This window comes from Gymnoscopelus microlampas (assembly GCF_963454915.1).
Source record: "Gymnoscopelus microlampas genome assembly, chromosome: 5".
NCBI lineage: Eukaryota > Metazoa > Chordata > Actinopteri > Myctophiformes > Myctophidae > Gymnoscopelus > Gymnoscopelus microlampas.
This window is the reverse complement of record NC_139942.1, coordinates 40566138-40579706: the sequence shown is the minus strand read 5'-3', so window position 1 is coordinate 40579706 and position 13569 is coordinate 40566138. Positions and strand designations below refer to the sequence as shown.

The following is a 13569-nucleotide window of genomic DNA, read 5'->3' as shown; positions in this document are numbered from 1 at the left end:
GTCTTTCCAGACTCACTGAAAACGGCTGTAGTCAGGCCCTTAGTCAAGAAACACAACCTTGATCCTTCTGTGCTGGGTAATTATAGACCAATCTCTAATCTGTCTTTTCTGGCACACATCCATAAAAAAAACACATCCATCAATTGGAAGTGTTTTTACAGAACAATAAGGTATAATGGAATGGAAATAACAAATGGAAATAATGGAAATAACAAATTCCAATCTGGCTTCAGGAAAGGTCACAGCACAGAAACAGCTCTTGTAAAAGTAATTAATGATCTTAGGGTGTCCGCTGACGACAGAAATGTATACGTTCTCCTACTCCTTGATTTAACGGCTGCTTTTGACACAATCGATCACACAATTCTAATAAAACGCCTGGAGTACTGGATTGGTTTGTCAGGCACGGCCTTGTCTTGGTTTTACTCCTACCTAACAGGCAGAAGCTTTTTTGTCAGTCTAGCTGACTTTGATTCAGACAAACATGACATCTGTTCTGGTATTCCACAGGGCTCAATTCTTGGTCCTTTATTGTTCTCCCTGTATATACTGCCGCTGGGAGAACTCATCACCGATCACGGAGTGAATTTCCATTTCTATGCTGATGATACCCAGCTATATATTTCTATAGCTCCAGACGACCCCTGCGCTCTAGACCCGTTGTTGAACTGTCTGTCCAGTATAAAATGCTGGATGAGCGAGAACTTTCTTAAGCTAAATGAGGATAAAACAGAAGTTCTCATAATTGGTTCTAGTGAGCAGAGAGAATCAATAATAAGTAGACTTGGTAACCTGACTGTAGAAAGTAACACTACAGTAAAGAACCTGGTGGTTATTATTGATTCTGAATTGAATTTTAATACACACATTAATCATGTTACCAAGATTGCTTTCTTTCATCTTAGAAATATTGCGCGAATCAGAGCCTATCTGTCGTTGGACGATGCAAAAACGCTGATCCACGCTTTTGTTTTCTCTCGGCTTGATTACTGCAATGCACTTTACTCTGGCCTGCCAAAGAAAACAACTGACAGATTACAACTCGTTCAAAATGCGGCAGCCAGAGTTTGAACTAAAACTAAGATGAGAGAACATCTTACTCAAGTTCTAGCTTCACTACACTGGCTCCCGGTTGTTTTTAGGATTGATTTTAAAATTATTTTACTTCTTTATAAAGCTCTAAATGGTCTGGCACGTTCCTACCTCTATGACTGCCTAGAGAGATATGTTACAAACCGGCCCCTCAGGTCTTCAAGTGCTGACCTGCTAGAGGTGCCTACAATGACATATAAAAAACACAGTGAAGCAGCATTCTGCTTCTACGGACCGAGAGCGTGGAATAAACTCCCATTACACCTAAGACAGGCACCCTCTGTGGATATCTTTAAAGCACAGCTCAAGACCTACTTCTTCACTCTTGCTTTTAGCTGATTTTTTGGTTGATTTTTAAATCTTTGTGTTGTTGTACATGTCCTCACTGTATTGCCTGATTCACTGCCATTTGCTATTATTTTAATGTGTTTTATGCTTCTGCTTTTCTTATTTTTCTTAAATTATTTGTAACTGTAATTGTATTCTTGCTCTGTAAAGCACGTTGAGCTGCATGTCATGTCATGAAAGGTGCTATACAAATAAAGTTTATTATTATTATTATTACCCTTATTATTATTATTATTATTATTATTATTATTATTATTATTATACGCTACTACTTCTAACTTAACTGGATAAAACCCATACCAGCCCTTAACAGAAGCTACAAGTCATACCTTTAGGCCTTTACATGTTTATTTTCTGTGATGTCTCACCAGGAAACCAGGCTGTCAGTCATTGCCACAGACCACACCTACAGACAGAACTTCACTGCTGCCGATGGTGAATTCGGATCCACCAAGATGGGAACCATCCGCAGCATCATTGACATGATTGTATGTATCTCTTCTCTTCTCTTCTCTTCTCTTCTCTTCTCTTCTCTTCTCTTCTCTTCTCTTCTCTTCTCTTCTCTTCTCTTCTCTTCTCTTCTCTTCTCTTCTCTTCTCTTCTCTTCTCTTCTCTTCTCTTCTCTTTGCATTTTGATGTCATCCTAACCACTGTTTTCCCTTTTGCTTTTCAGACAAACGAGACAAAGGATGTGGTATGTTTTTTTAAAGTTTACATGTTGCTATATGTTTGCTCTGAAAACATAAATACCTGGTGCTGTACCTGTATGAAGCTGATAGGCTTGATCAGAGGTTCCCAATCGTTTTAGCTCAAGACCCAAAAGAGAAATGAGATGTTTTTTTTAATGGAAATGATTCGATTTTAAAACTGTATTCATGAAATACTTAAGAAAAAAGTTGGAATTTGTTTTAATTGATGAAAAATTGATAAACTTAAAAAAAAATATTTCAAATAATATATATGTTTTTTTAAATGTAGGAAACGAAAACCTTTACAAGCGACCCATGACAATTGGTCCGCGACCCAAACATGGGTCCTGACCCACTGTTTGGTTTGGGCTAGATGACCTCAGCTCCACCAATGGGTGGTGCTGAAGATTTGGGTTACCATTCAGATGCTAACCATCATTTAGCTAATTGTTAGCCGTTATGTTTACATCTTATGAAGAGTAAAGCATTTATATATAATAGATGATAATCTGACATCACTGACTCAATCCTTTCTTTTCTTCTTATGTTTTCAGTGCTGCTCTTTCGACTGCAATGTAAGTACCTCGTATGACACCTTTATGTGCATTCATAGCGCTCAAGTTGTTCGAACCCATGACATCACATCACTTACCATGCTTTCTTTCCCTGCAGGCTCCAGGAGGGCCCAAAGGACCGGATGGAGACTTTGGTGCAAAGGTGAGAGATCGTACTATCGTTACACCATATCTACTCAACCCGGAGACATTTGTTTACTTGTTTGTTCTTCTCTAGGCTAAAGGGTAACTACCAGGAGAAATTAGAATACCGTGTACACATTTGCACCATGCATTCTCAACTTCTGCACTGCCTCAATTTGTACAACTTGTATTCTGTTTGTATTGTCTTTATAGGGAGAAACAGGCAGACCAGGGTTGCCAGGAGAGAAAGGAGATATCGGCGCCGTAGTAAGCACCCCGTCTCCCACACAGACACACATGCAAGCATTAACACATCCTAATATGCAAAGTATACACTTTTATGCAAAGTATACACACCTCCTGATGACTTATTTCATTGCTTTTACAGGGCAATATGGGAGATCCCGGCCCTGTCGGATACCGAGGAATGAAGGTATGATACATTGAGCTGAAGAGAGGAAGGTGATTTATACCAGTGGTTCTCAAAGTGGGGTCCAGGGAAAAATGTGTTAATAAAATCATTCAGGCTTTAGAGAGGCTCATAGGGAGACAAGAGCTCAACAATATTTGGGGTGCAAGGGGGCCTTAAACGTTAACAAAAGCATTTTGACTTAGTCATGTAAATAATTCTGACTATCATTTTAACCAATCATAAAGAAGAAGGTTGAAGAAAGATGTTTACGGTAATGGTGTAATAATTATGTAATAGCACCTGTTTAATATTACAACGCTAACTCTATATGTTTGTGTTTCCAGGGTGACCGTGGTGGAAGAGGAGACAAGGTAGACCTACACCCAGAGCACACACATTCAAAATGTACACTTTAACCAAGAATTGTTCAAATGTATTTCTTAGAATTTCACTGAATGTATCCTGTATTTAATGGACTTGTGTTGTAGCCTTAGTTTGCAAAATGTATAGAAGCGCTGTAATGTAATGCGGCTGACCAATTTCTTGTGTTTTGTTACAGGGTGAAAGAGGACATAAAGGCTACAAGGTAAGCTTATTTTAAGTAGCAGATACCGTGTGGTATGCTTTCTTTCCTCTTATCTGCTCCTAGGGTTGCTCTTTGAAAATAAATGGTGGATTCCTTCATTCTCTCTCCCTGTCTCATTTGCTCTCTCTCTTTCTCTCTCTCTCTCTCTCTCTCTCTCTCTCTCTCTCTCTCTCTCTGTCTCCTCAGGGGGATAAAGGTCAATTTGGAAGAGATGGAACTGATGGAAGAAAGGTGTGTTGCAGTTACAGTTGTTCAAACATTCATGCCCTGGCTGTTTTACTACCGTCTGTTTGGTTATTATTGTTGTCATGAAATCTTGTGTTTTCTTTGATAACATGTCTGCCTTTCTCCCCACTAGGGTGAAGCTGGTTTCCCCGGTCTTCCCGGCTGCAAAGGTGGACCTGGATCAAATGTAAGTACATTTAAATGTTGAATCTAATATCTTACATAATAAATCATAAATGCCCACTCTCAGATCTCAAATCTTAAAGGTAGGGTAAGTAATATTCTTTTGTTAAAATAAGTGTTAATTAGCTATATATTCTGATAGTACTCATTGCAATAGAGTGTTGTTCAGTAACATAAGTCTTCCTGTCTCTCCTGCTCTTTAGTAAACAGAAAATGTATTTTCAGGTTGGGATACCTATTTTATCCAATCAGGAGAGAAAACTTGCATAGAATACAGATTAAGTGAAATTGGAAGTGATGGCATTAAGAAATGAGCAGACAAAATTGGAACTGGAACACGATCAAATTTAAGCTGATAAATGGGTACTCTTTCTTGATAAGCTGAACATTTTCAACCCACCTGAAAATGTATTTTCTGTTTATTTAATAGCTGGAGAGACAGCTAGGGAGACTCCTGTTACTGAATAATATAATAATTAAATAACATTCCGTCCTGGAGTATGTTTTCGTCTTTGACATTGTCATTATGTTTGCTGCTTTTGAGGAATGGAAAGTTGCACATTGACACTCAATCATGCACACGCACGTACACACACACGCACGCACACCCACACACGCGCACGCACGCGCGCGCGCACACACACACACACACACACACACACACACACACACACACACACACACACACACACACACACACACACACACACACACACACACACACACACACACACACACACACACACACACACTTTATTCCCGATCTAACACTCTCTTTCACTAATTTACACTCGCATGCACACACACATATGGACACACCAGTCCAGCACTTCCATCAGTGTCTGTGGCCTGACCACTATTGTTTACAGTTTAGCCATTAGCCATACTTGCATGTTTGGAACCTCAGCGTCTTGGTGAGTGACTAGGGCCCTGAGGCTGGGGGATGCTAGGACTTTTGGCTCTTTAATCACCATCTGTTTACATTCTCTGCTGACAGACTGTTTAAATGAAGCTATAGTACTGCCATACTGTAACTACACACACAGGCATACACACACAGTCATGCCTAATTAATCGCGTGCCGAAAATAGCCGATCTACAAGCTCACAAAGCTGCACGGGCGAAAAGTGTTGTGAGCTTGTAGATCTCCTATTTTTGGTGCACGCCACCATTGACGAAGTATAAATCGTTGCTTTCAGGTGGAAACCTTGGAAACGTCCAAAACCGTTATTTTGAAAGCATTTTAGAATAGTGAAAATAGCCGATCTACAAGCTCACTACGCTTGTTGACATGCTATTTTCACTACTTTTATGTGACACTCTTGTATTAGATAGGGCATTCATTTAAAAACATAAAAAGTTGAAATATGGAGATACAAGGTTTCTGCCCGACAGCAACAAAATCATGCTTCAGTCACATACAGTACATACACGTACAGTACATCCACACACGCACACTGTAACGCATACATGCACAGGCCTTGCAAATGGATTGACGTGACTTCAGCAGTTCATGATCATAATAGTGAAATTGTCTTTGTTTTTTGCTTCCAGGGTCAGCAGGGAACACACGGTCCAAAGGGAGACCCCGGCCCATACGGAAACAAAGGAGGCTTAGTAAGATGAGAAATGACGAGCACTGTCAAAGATACTGTAGTTAAACACCTGTTTGTCACTGTGTGCACTGACACATTTGTATGTAATGTATTCCAGGGAGATAAGGGAGGAGCTGGTGAACCAGGAAGACCGGGCAACTATGGGACCCTGGGACCCAAGGTACTATAATATCCAAATAAACAAAGGAACCTGGGGGTGTAAACCCCCAGCCCCAACCAATGTAGGGCTGGAAAATTCACAGAAAATATAATAAAAAAAACAAAATTTAGAACCTCTAACCAACTTGCATAGTATGTTAATCGAATTATCGAGAAGCAGATGATTATTTAAATTTCTTGTATACCAAACGAATCGACACCCAGCCCTACCTTAAGGTACAAACCCCCTACACCAACATCTCTCATTCTATGCCTCTCTCTTCCTGAGTATTATGTAGGCAAATTTTGACCTTGATTGTGGCCTTGACTTTAGACATTTTAGATCCAAAACGTAATCATCTCTTCAGGGCAGCGTACAGATCATTCCCACCAAGTTTCTTGAAAATCTGCGTGCCTGTTCTCGATTTCGACGTTGACCTTCGGCATTTTTTGACCTAAAGGTTAATCATCTCTTCAGGGCAGCCGACTGTTCATTCCTATCAAGTTTCTTGAAAATTCGGCCATCAATTCTGGGTCTTGACCTTGAAATTGTCTGTGACTTACACCAGGGCTTGACTGAGACTATAATTCAGTCATACACCCTCCCGGGCTCACCCTAGCCATGCACACACACGTACACACACACACACACACACACACACACACACACACACACACACACACACACACACACACACACACACACACACACACACACACACACACACACACACACACACACACACACACAACACACACACACACACACACACACACACACACACACACACACACACACGCACGCACACAACACACAACACACAACACAACAGCCTTGATCATGGACAGTGACCTTCAGACCGTTTTTTTTGACAGACAGACAGGCCAGGCCACTTAGGCAAACAGGCCATGGGGAAATGTCTCGGCCTGCCCGAAGTTCATTCCGGGCCTGTCTTTGACCTTTGTACTTGGAACAGCCAATCAATCATTCTCGATATGATTTGTGAAAATGAGTTATTTTGTTCACAGACACAGACAGACTGAAGTGATTACTATACCCTGCCATGCGTTGCTGCGGGGTAATGAGAAAGATAGGGAATTGTAGCTTGTTGATGGATACATCAGTGAAATTCTGTGTTTTACTGATAGGGGGACCGTGGCCCTGGCGGACTCCCTGGGGACAAAGGAGAACGTGGCGATGACGTGAGTGATTCCAGTTATTTGAAACCGTTGTTACGACATTACGAAAATATAGGAAGTTCCCGGAGATGTCAAGTTCATGAACTGGTGATGTACTCTGATATCCTATCTGTCTATCTGTCTATTCAATGTGTGTGTGTCTATGTGTTTCAGGGCACATCAGGAGCGGACGGACCGCGTGGAGAGAGAGTAAATATGAATGATATCAATACTTTGTGAGTGTGTGCTTCTATGTGAGTGTGTGTTTTAACACCCGTCTCAACTCACCTTTAGGGACTAGGAGGAGAGAAAGGTGAACAAGGTGCCCGTGGAAACCGAGGTCCAAGAGGAGAAATAGTAAGTGACGATGAGGTTGACAAGGCGAAAGAGGCGATATAGGAGGTGTCGGTATAAATGGCCCTAATCAAGCATGGATCAGGGCGAACTCCTGCCATTCAGCTACTATTTAACCACATCACCCTATATACTTCAGTGACCCTCCCTTTTAACTTCAATACAAAATATCTTTGCCGAAAATAGCAAATCTACAAGCTTGCACACTATGTGACACGTTGTGAGCTTGTAGATTGTCTATTTTCACTGAATGTTCGCCAAATGTTTGCCTATTTTGACTGAATGTTCGCCTTTTGCGTGCGTGCGTGCGTGTGTGCGTGCGTGCGTGCATGCGTGTGTCATGAACTGATCTGTGATCAACCTCGGCCAAATAAGCAGATCAAGTTAACAACATGAAACCTAGAGTCCCTATTCTGAGGCGAACAGAAAATAGCAGATCTACAAACTCACAACAACTATATAGGGTTTATGCGGTTAAAGCAGATGACTGGCTGAATATGTAAAAGGACCAGTGCATTTCAGGAAAGGATGACCTTTACTGTATAATATTTGTCTAGAGTGGCAAACCTTGGTCAAAGATGCGTAAAAAGACCACTTTGTTCACTGCCAGGTGAGTGGAATTTACAGGTCAAAATAGTATTTGCTAAAGGCTTAAACAGTCTCAGAAAAGACCAATAAACATTTAATATTTGTTTCCTTTAATTGACAGCTGACCTGGCATCTGATCTGAAGTGAACTGTCCAAATATGCACATTTATTAAGTAATTAATTAAATATCCTTTGAGAAATGTGTATATTAGATGTCCATTATGCAATAAAAACAAAAAAATATGTTTGGTTTGATTACCAATTTTAGGCTAGTAGTCAAATCACTTTAGATTATCTCAGCATGGTAGATTATCTCAGCAAGTTACTGGTCTATATACCAAAACTTGAATGCTACTTTAAGTTCCAGATATCATGTGGTGGACAGTAACAATGTACATTTACTTGAGTACTGTACTTAAGCACATATTTAGATGCAGCTCATAGACCAGCTCAGTGGCCTGGTGGTTAGAGTATCCACCCTGAGACTGAGATGGTGCTGGCCGGGGTTCAATACCCGGCCGAGTCATAGCAAAGACTTTAAAAACTGGTAACCAATGCCTCCCTGCTTTGGCACTCAGCATCAAGGATTTGATTGGGGGTAAATCCCTGCGACATACTAGCGTCATGTCTAGAGCGTGTACTTGTATCAAGCTGCCTTCCACGCTATGGAAACAGGAGATACGCTCCTGACCTACTCTATGGGTCATATGACTCCAGTCAGGAAACGTTGGTTTCCAAGTCTAAGTTTTACTTACTTACTGTACAAGCTCAAGACAGACACAGACACACAGACAGGCGCGCACACTCATAAGGCCATCAGTAGAGAGGCTGTCTGGTAATCAGTCACCGGTTTGCCTCCCCGCTCCAATCTGTGTCGAAGTGTCCCTGAGCAAAACACTTAACACCCAACTGCTCCCCCTGTGCGGCGTGCGCTCATCTTAACCCATCTGTGCAGCCATCAGCTGGTCTTCCTGGGGACCTGTAGTCACCATCATGCAATTTGTTGCATGATGGTGAAAGAACAGAAAAGAACTTGCTTAATAATCCTGCGTTAGAGGTACTGTATTCTTGAAGTGTAGTAGTATGGGAAATTCAATGTTGAACTGTTGAACTGGCAACTGAAGTGGCAATTGGATTGACCTACTGTATAAATCCTAGAAAAAGAAAAGAATTTGGCTGTCTGTTTAGTTTAGTCAGCCTAATGTAATCTATTATGCTTAAAGGCTTAACGCTGTTTCAAACTTGGCTCTATGTGCCTGTCTATTATTAGTATCTTGTGGACTTCAGATGTGCGGTGTGAGTTGATTCACTGCTCTTGTTCCTTGCCAGGGGGATCCAGGACCTCGCGGAGAGCAGGGTAGGGAGGGCTCAGCTGGCCCCAACGGAGATCCAGTAAGTAAGCCACAGCAACGCTCACATGAACACACGTGCACCCACATAAACACAGATAAATGATCAACATACACACAAACACATATCAACATACATTCAGGTACTGTATATGGACACAAGACCACACACACACATGCACACACGCATGCTCGTTTTTAACCATCTTGGGGCTTTCTAACTTAGTCATCTTTCCCCTCTCAGCATCCTTTCCTCCAGTTGGAATGAGAATGAGTCCTTCTACTGTGCGTGCCCGCTTGTGGCGTGTGTGTGTGTGTGTGTGTGTGTGTGTGTGTGTGTGTGTGTGTGTGTGTGTGTGTGTGTGTGTGTGTGTGTGTGTGTGTGTGTGTGTGTGTGTGTGTGTGTGTGTGTGTTTGTGTGTGTGTGTGTATAAGCGTGGTGGAAAGTAACTTCATACAGTGCTACTCAAGTAAAGTATAAGTACTGGACAGACCTGAACTTCTACTTTACTTGAGTATTTACATTTTTTGATACTTTAGACTTCTACTCCACTGCTTCCCAGAGACAAATATTATACTTTTACTCCACTACAATTATTTTAAAACTTTAGTTACTAGTTACTTAACATAGTATTCATTAAACATCTATGCCCTATTTTATACTTTTGGCAATTCAAAAATGCATCACAGCTTGTAGATCTGCTATCCTTATATTAAAATTGCTTAATGGGAGGGCCGGCCGGCCGGCGGGCAGACAGACCTCTGACGTCACTCTGACACAGCCATAACCATATAAGGAGTTTCCAATGCAGCTACGTCCAAATATGGAGTGTGTTGTCTAACCTCAATGTGTCGTCATGACATCAGCCGCAAACAAATCAATCAGCTCCACAGATCCAACCAATATGCCCATATATGGGCATTCCAATATATGGGTAAATACTGACGACATCAGGGATCTCCATATATGGGCATAAAAGGGACAAGGACTCACAGATACAGATATTTCCATATATGCCCATATATGGAAATATCTGTATCTCCATACTGTATACAGTATGGGCACAAAAGGGACACAGACAGACGGGTACAATGGGTACTCTGACCCCCAACACTATGACTCAGACATATTGGTCGGATTGGCAGTGCTACGTGAGTGTGAGGGAGTACTTGTTCCACCACTGTGTGTGTGTGTGTGTGTGTGTGTGTGTGTGTGTGTGTGTGTGTGTGTGTGTGTGTGTGTGTGTGTGTGTGTGTGTGTGTGTGTGTGTGTGTGTGTGTGTGTGTGTGTGTGTGTGTGTGTGTGTGTGTGTGTGTGTGTGCGTGCGCATGTTGCGCATACAGATGTGCATTTTCATCTGTACCTCTGTTTGTGAGTCAGAATAAAATGGGAAGCAGCCTAAATAGGTGGAAGTCTGGACACTGTCCAGAAGCAGTAGCTCCCTTCACGTTTGGATGTTCTCGCTCTCCTTCTTTCCTGTTCTCTCCCCACCTCTCTCTCTCTCTCTCTCTCACTCTCTCTCTCTCTGTCTCTCTTGCTTGCTCACCCTCCCATCCCTGTCTCCATCCTCTCCTCTCTCTCACTCACTCTTCTTCCTCCTGGGAACCTCCGCGCTCACTCTTTCCCCTCTGACTCAGTTCTTCTCCCCCTCTGTCCGCGCCAAAGCCTCAATATGGTTTTCTTAATAAGGCATAAGGCAGTGTTATAATAATAATACACTACATGCATTAGTTGTGGTAAGCTCCGTGATGTCAGCGCTCTCAATGGTTCTTTTGTGCTATACCTTCTTTTTTCCCTTTTTTCACCACATCTGAGACTGAGTCAACTGTAGGGAAATGTTTCACAGAGAAAACACGGAATAAACGACAAGTAACTCACTGTGGCAGAGAAAAATACTTAACTTCAACCTCACACAGTTAGTACTACTACTTCGTCATTTCTTCTTCGTTGGGTCTTGTGACTAAATTATAACTACATTGGATCCATTGGAACACAGGTTATTTTTTCTATTTTCTGAAATGTAACAGTTTTGGACATACAAGGCTTCTGCCCTCCAGATATTCACTCTTATGGTGTTTCAGTAGTATATTTAATATTTCGCGATATCTGTAGCAATCAGAATCTCTAAAATCGTCAAAGAATTTTTAATTTGTGTAATTTCATTCCAAACATGACGTTTCGAGCCTCACCGGCTGATGAAGAGCCGGTGAGGCTCCAAACGTCACGTCCAATGGTGGAAACCAAATAAATGTAAAACTTTTGGAGCATCATCCAGTGTGTGGACTTTATGGTTTTTTGATGCATGAAGAGACCTCACATGACATAGGCCTAATGTTGGACAATTGACTCCACACATTACATTCCTATGCTGTCTTGTCACCAGTGTTGAACTATGATCTTGGCTAGCATTACAAATCTATATAAGCACAGAGAAACATTTCTTAGATCTGGCACTCAAGCGTGATGCTGTTTACAGAGCGGTGAAACAGCTGTCGGCATACTGCAGGAAATGACAGTATCGTTGGTTTATTTTAATTGCAGGAACGGTGAGAACGAAGACATGTTTGACTGATGCCATTTTCTTCTGCGGGCCGTACTGTATGATGCTGTTGTGTTTTGGCGAGCTTTTTTAATTAGTAATGTTATTAGTGTTTAATGGTGGTCTTGTCGCTGTTGTTTTCCAGGGCGAGTCTGGCAGGGCTGGAGCTCCTGGCTACAGAGGAGATGAAGGCCCACCTGGACCAGAGGTGAATCGACAGCACACACACGCACACACACACGCACACACACACACACACACACACACACACACACACACACACACACACACACACACACACACACACACACACACACACACACACACACACACACACACACACACACACACACACACACACACACACACATACACTCATGCACGCACACACACATGCATGCACACACTCATGCACGCACACACACGTATGCACACACGCACACACAACAATGAGTCAAATCAAGATGAGTCAAAATTAGAGGTCTAAGCAGGTGTTGGGGAACCTTATTGTATTTGTTAGGATTGTTATTGTCCTTCTTCTGCCCTAAAAGTATTAGAATTTTAGAAACGACAACGGCTACAGTTCCCACTAGGCAGATAGTTTCAAAGTCCGCTGCTCAGGAAAAACAAATGCAGCCATCAGCCTCACGGTGGCACCACTTTACATTTTGGCCCATAACTTCGGAATCGTAAGTCGGAAATTCCTCTTTCCCATTCTATTTATAAGTGCCTGGCTCAGAAGGTAAAGCAGTCATCTGATCATCACTGAACCCATAAATGCTCATGACGAGCAGGCTGGTGCCTTGTCTTCAAACTACATTAAAGCTATCTTGCAGATTATGACAGTTTTTGTATTTAGCCCCTTGAAAGTCTGAAAGCTTTTTGTTTATCTATGCCAATATTTCAGTGGCATAGTTGTTCTTGGACATTAAGACCGCCAAAGCCACCAGCTTTCCAAACCATGAATTACGTACAGAGCCTCATGTTGTGATAGGGTTGTAAGTTGTGAACAACCAAATTATGTTATTATCAGGTTCATCGTCTTCACCTTCTGAAAGTCATCATCTTTAAACACTTAAACCCTCTATTCTTAGTAAAACGCAACTGAGTTACAAGTGTACTTGGACCGCTTTATTCTGTCTACACCAAATCTTTTCCCCAGAAATAGCCTCTTGCTTAACCCACCGGGAAAGCATCTGTGTCATTTTTAAGATTTCTTAAGATTTCATTCAAGAAAAGGTTTGAGCACCACTGATATAGCAACAATAGTTGCTAACAATAGTTTTTCAAAAATAACAGATCTACAAGCTCATAGCGCGGCATATCTGCCATTTTCGAATAGCCAAAGAAATCAAAAAAATGACACAGATGCGTTCCCGGTCTTAATGGCTTAAGGACACTTCGACATAATACCATGAAGAGCCTAGAACCAAGAACCTTTTAGTCTTCAGGCAACCAATCACGCACGCACGCACGCACGCACGCACGCACACGCGCACACACACACACACACACACACACACACACACACACACACACACACACACACACACACACACACACACACACACA

General features: G+C 41.9%; 1 protein-coding gene across 1 annotated transcript in view; it reads left to right on the top strand.

Annotated features, from left to right (window-relative positions):
* The window catches only part of col6a1 (collagen, type VI, alpha 1), a 34490-nt gene that overhangs the window by 3298 nt on the left and 17623 nt on the right, over window positions 1-13569 (top strand). The window contains exons 5-21 of the mRNA XM_084058383.1: window positions 1812-1928; window positions 2114-2134; window positions 2684-2704; window positions 2802-2846; window positions 3041-3094; window positions 3216-3260; window positions 3584-3610; window positions 3799-3825; window positions 4012-4056; window positions 4184-4237; window positions 5788-5850; window positions 5947-6009; window positions 7137-7190; window positions 7341-7376; window positions 7461-7523; window positions 9438-9500; window positions 12143-12205. Coding sequence (XP_083914509.1) covers window positions 1812-1928; window positions 2114-2134; window positions 2684-2704; window positions 2802-2846; window positions 3041-3094; window positions 3216-3260; window positions 3584-3610; window positions 3799-3825; window positions 4012-4056; window positions 4184-4237; window positions 5788-5850; window positions 5947-6009; window positions 7137-7190; window positions 7341-7376; window positions 7461-7523; window positions 9438-9500; window positions 12143-12205 — 861 coding nt within the window. The remainder of the gene's footprint in view (window positions 1-1811; window positions 1929-2113; window positions 2135-2683; window positions 2705-2801; window positions 2847-3040; window positions 3095-3215; window positions 3261-3583; window positions 3611-3798; window positions 3826-4011; window positions 4057-4183; window positions 4238-5787; window positions 5851-5946; window positions 6010-7136; window positions 7191-7340; window positions 7377-7460; window positions 7524-9437; window positions 9501-12142; window positions 12206-13569) is intronic.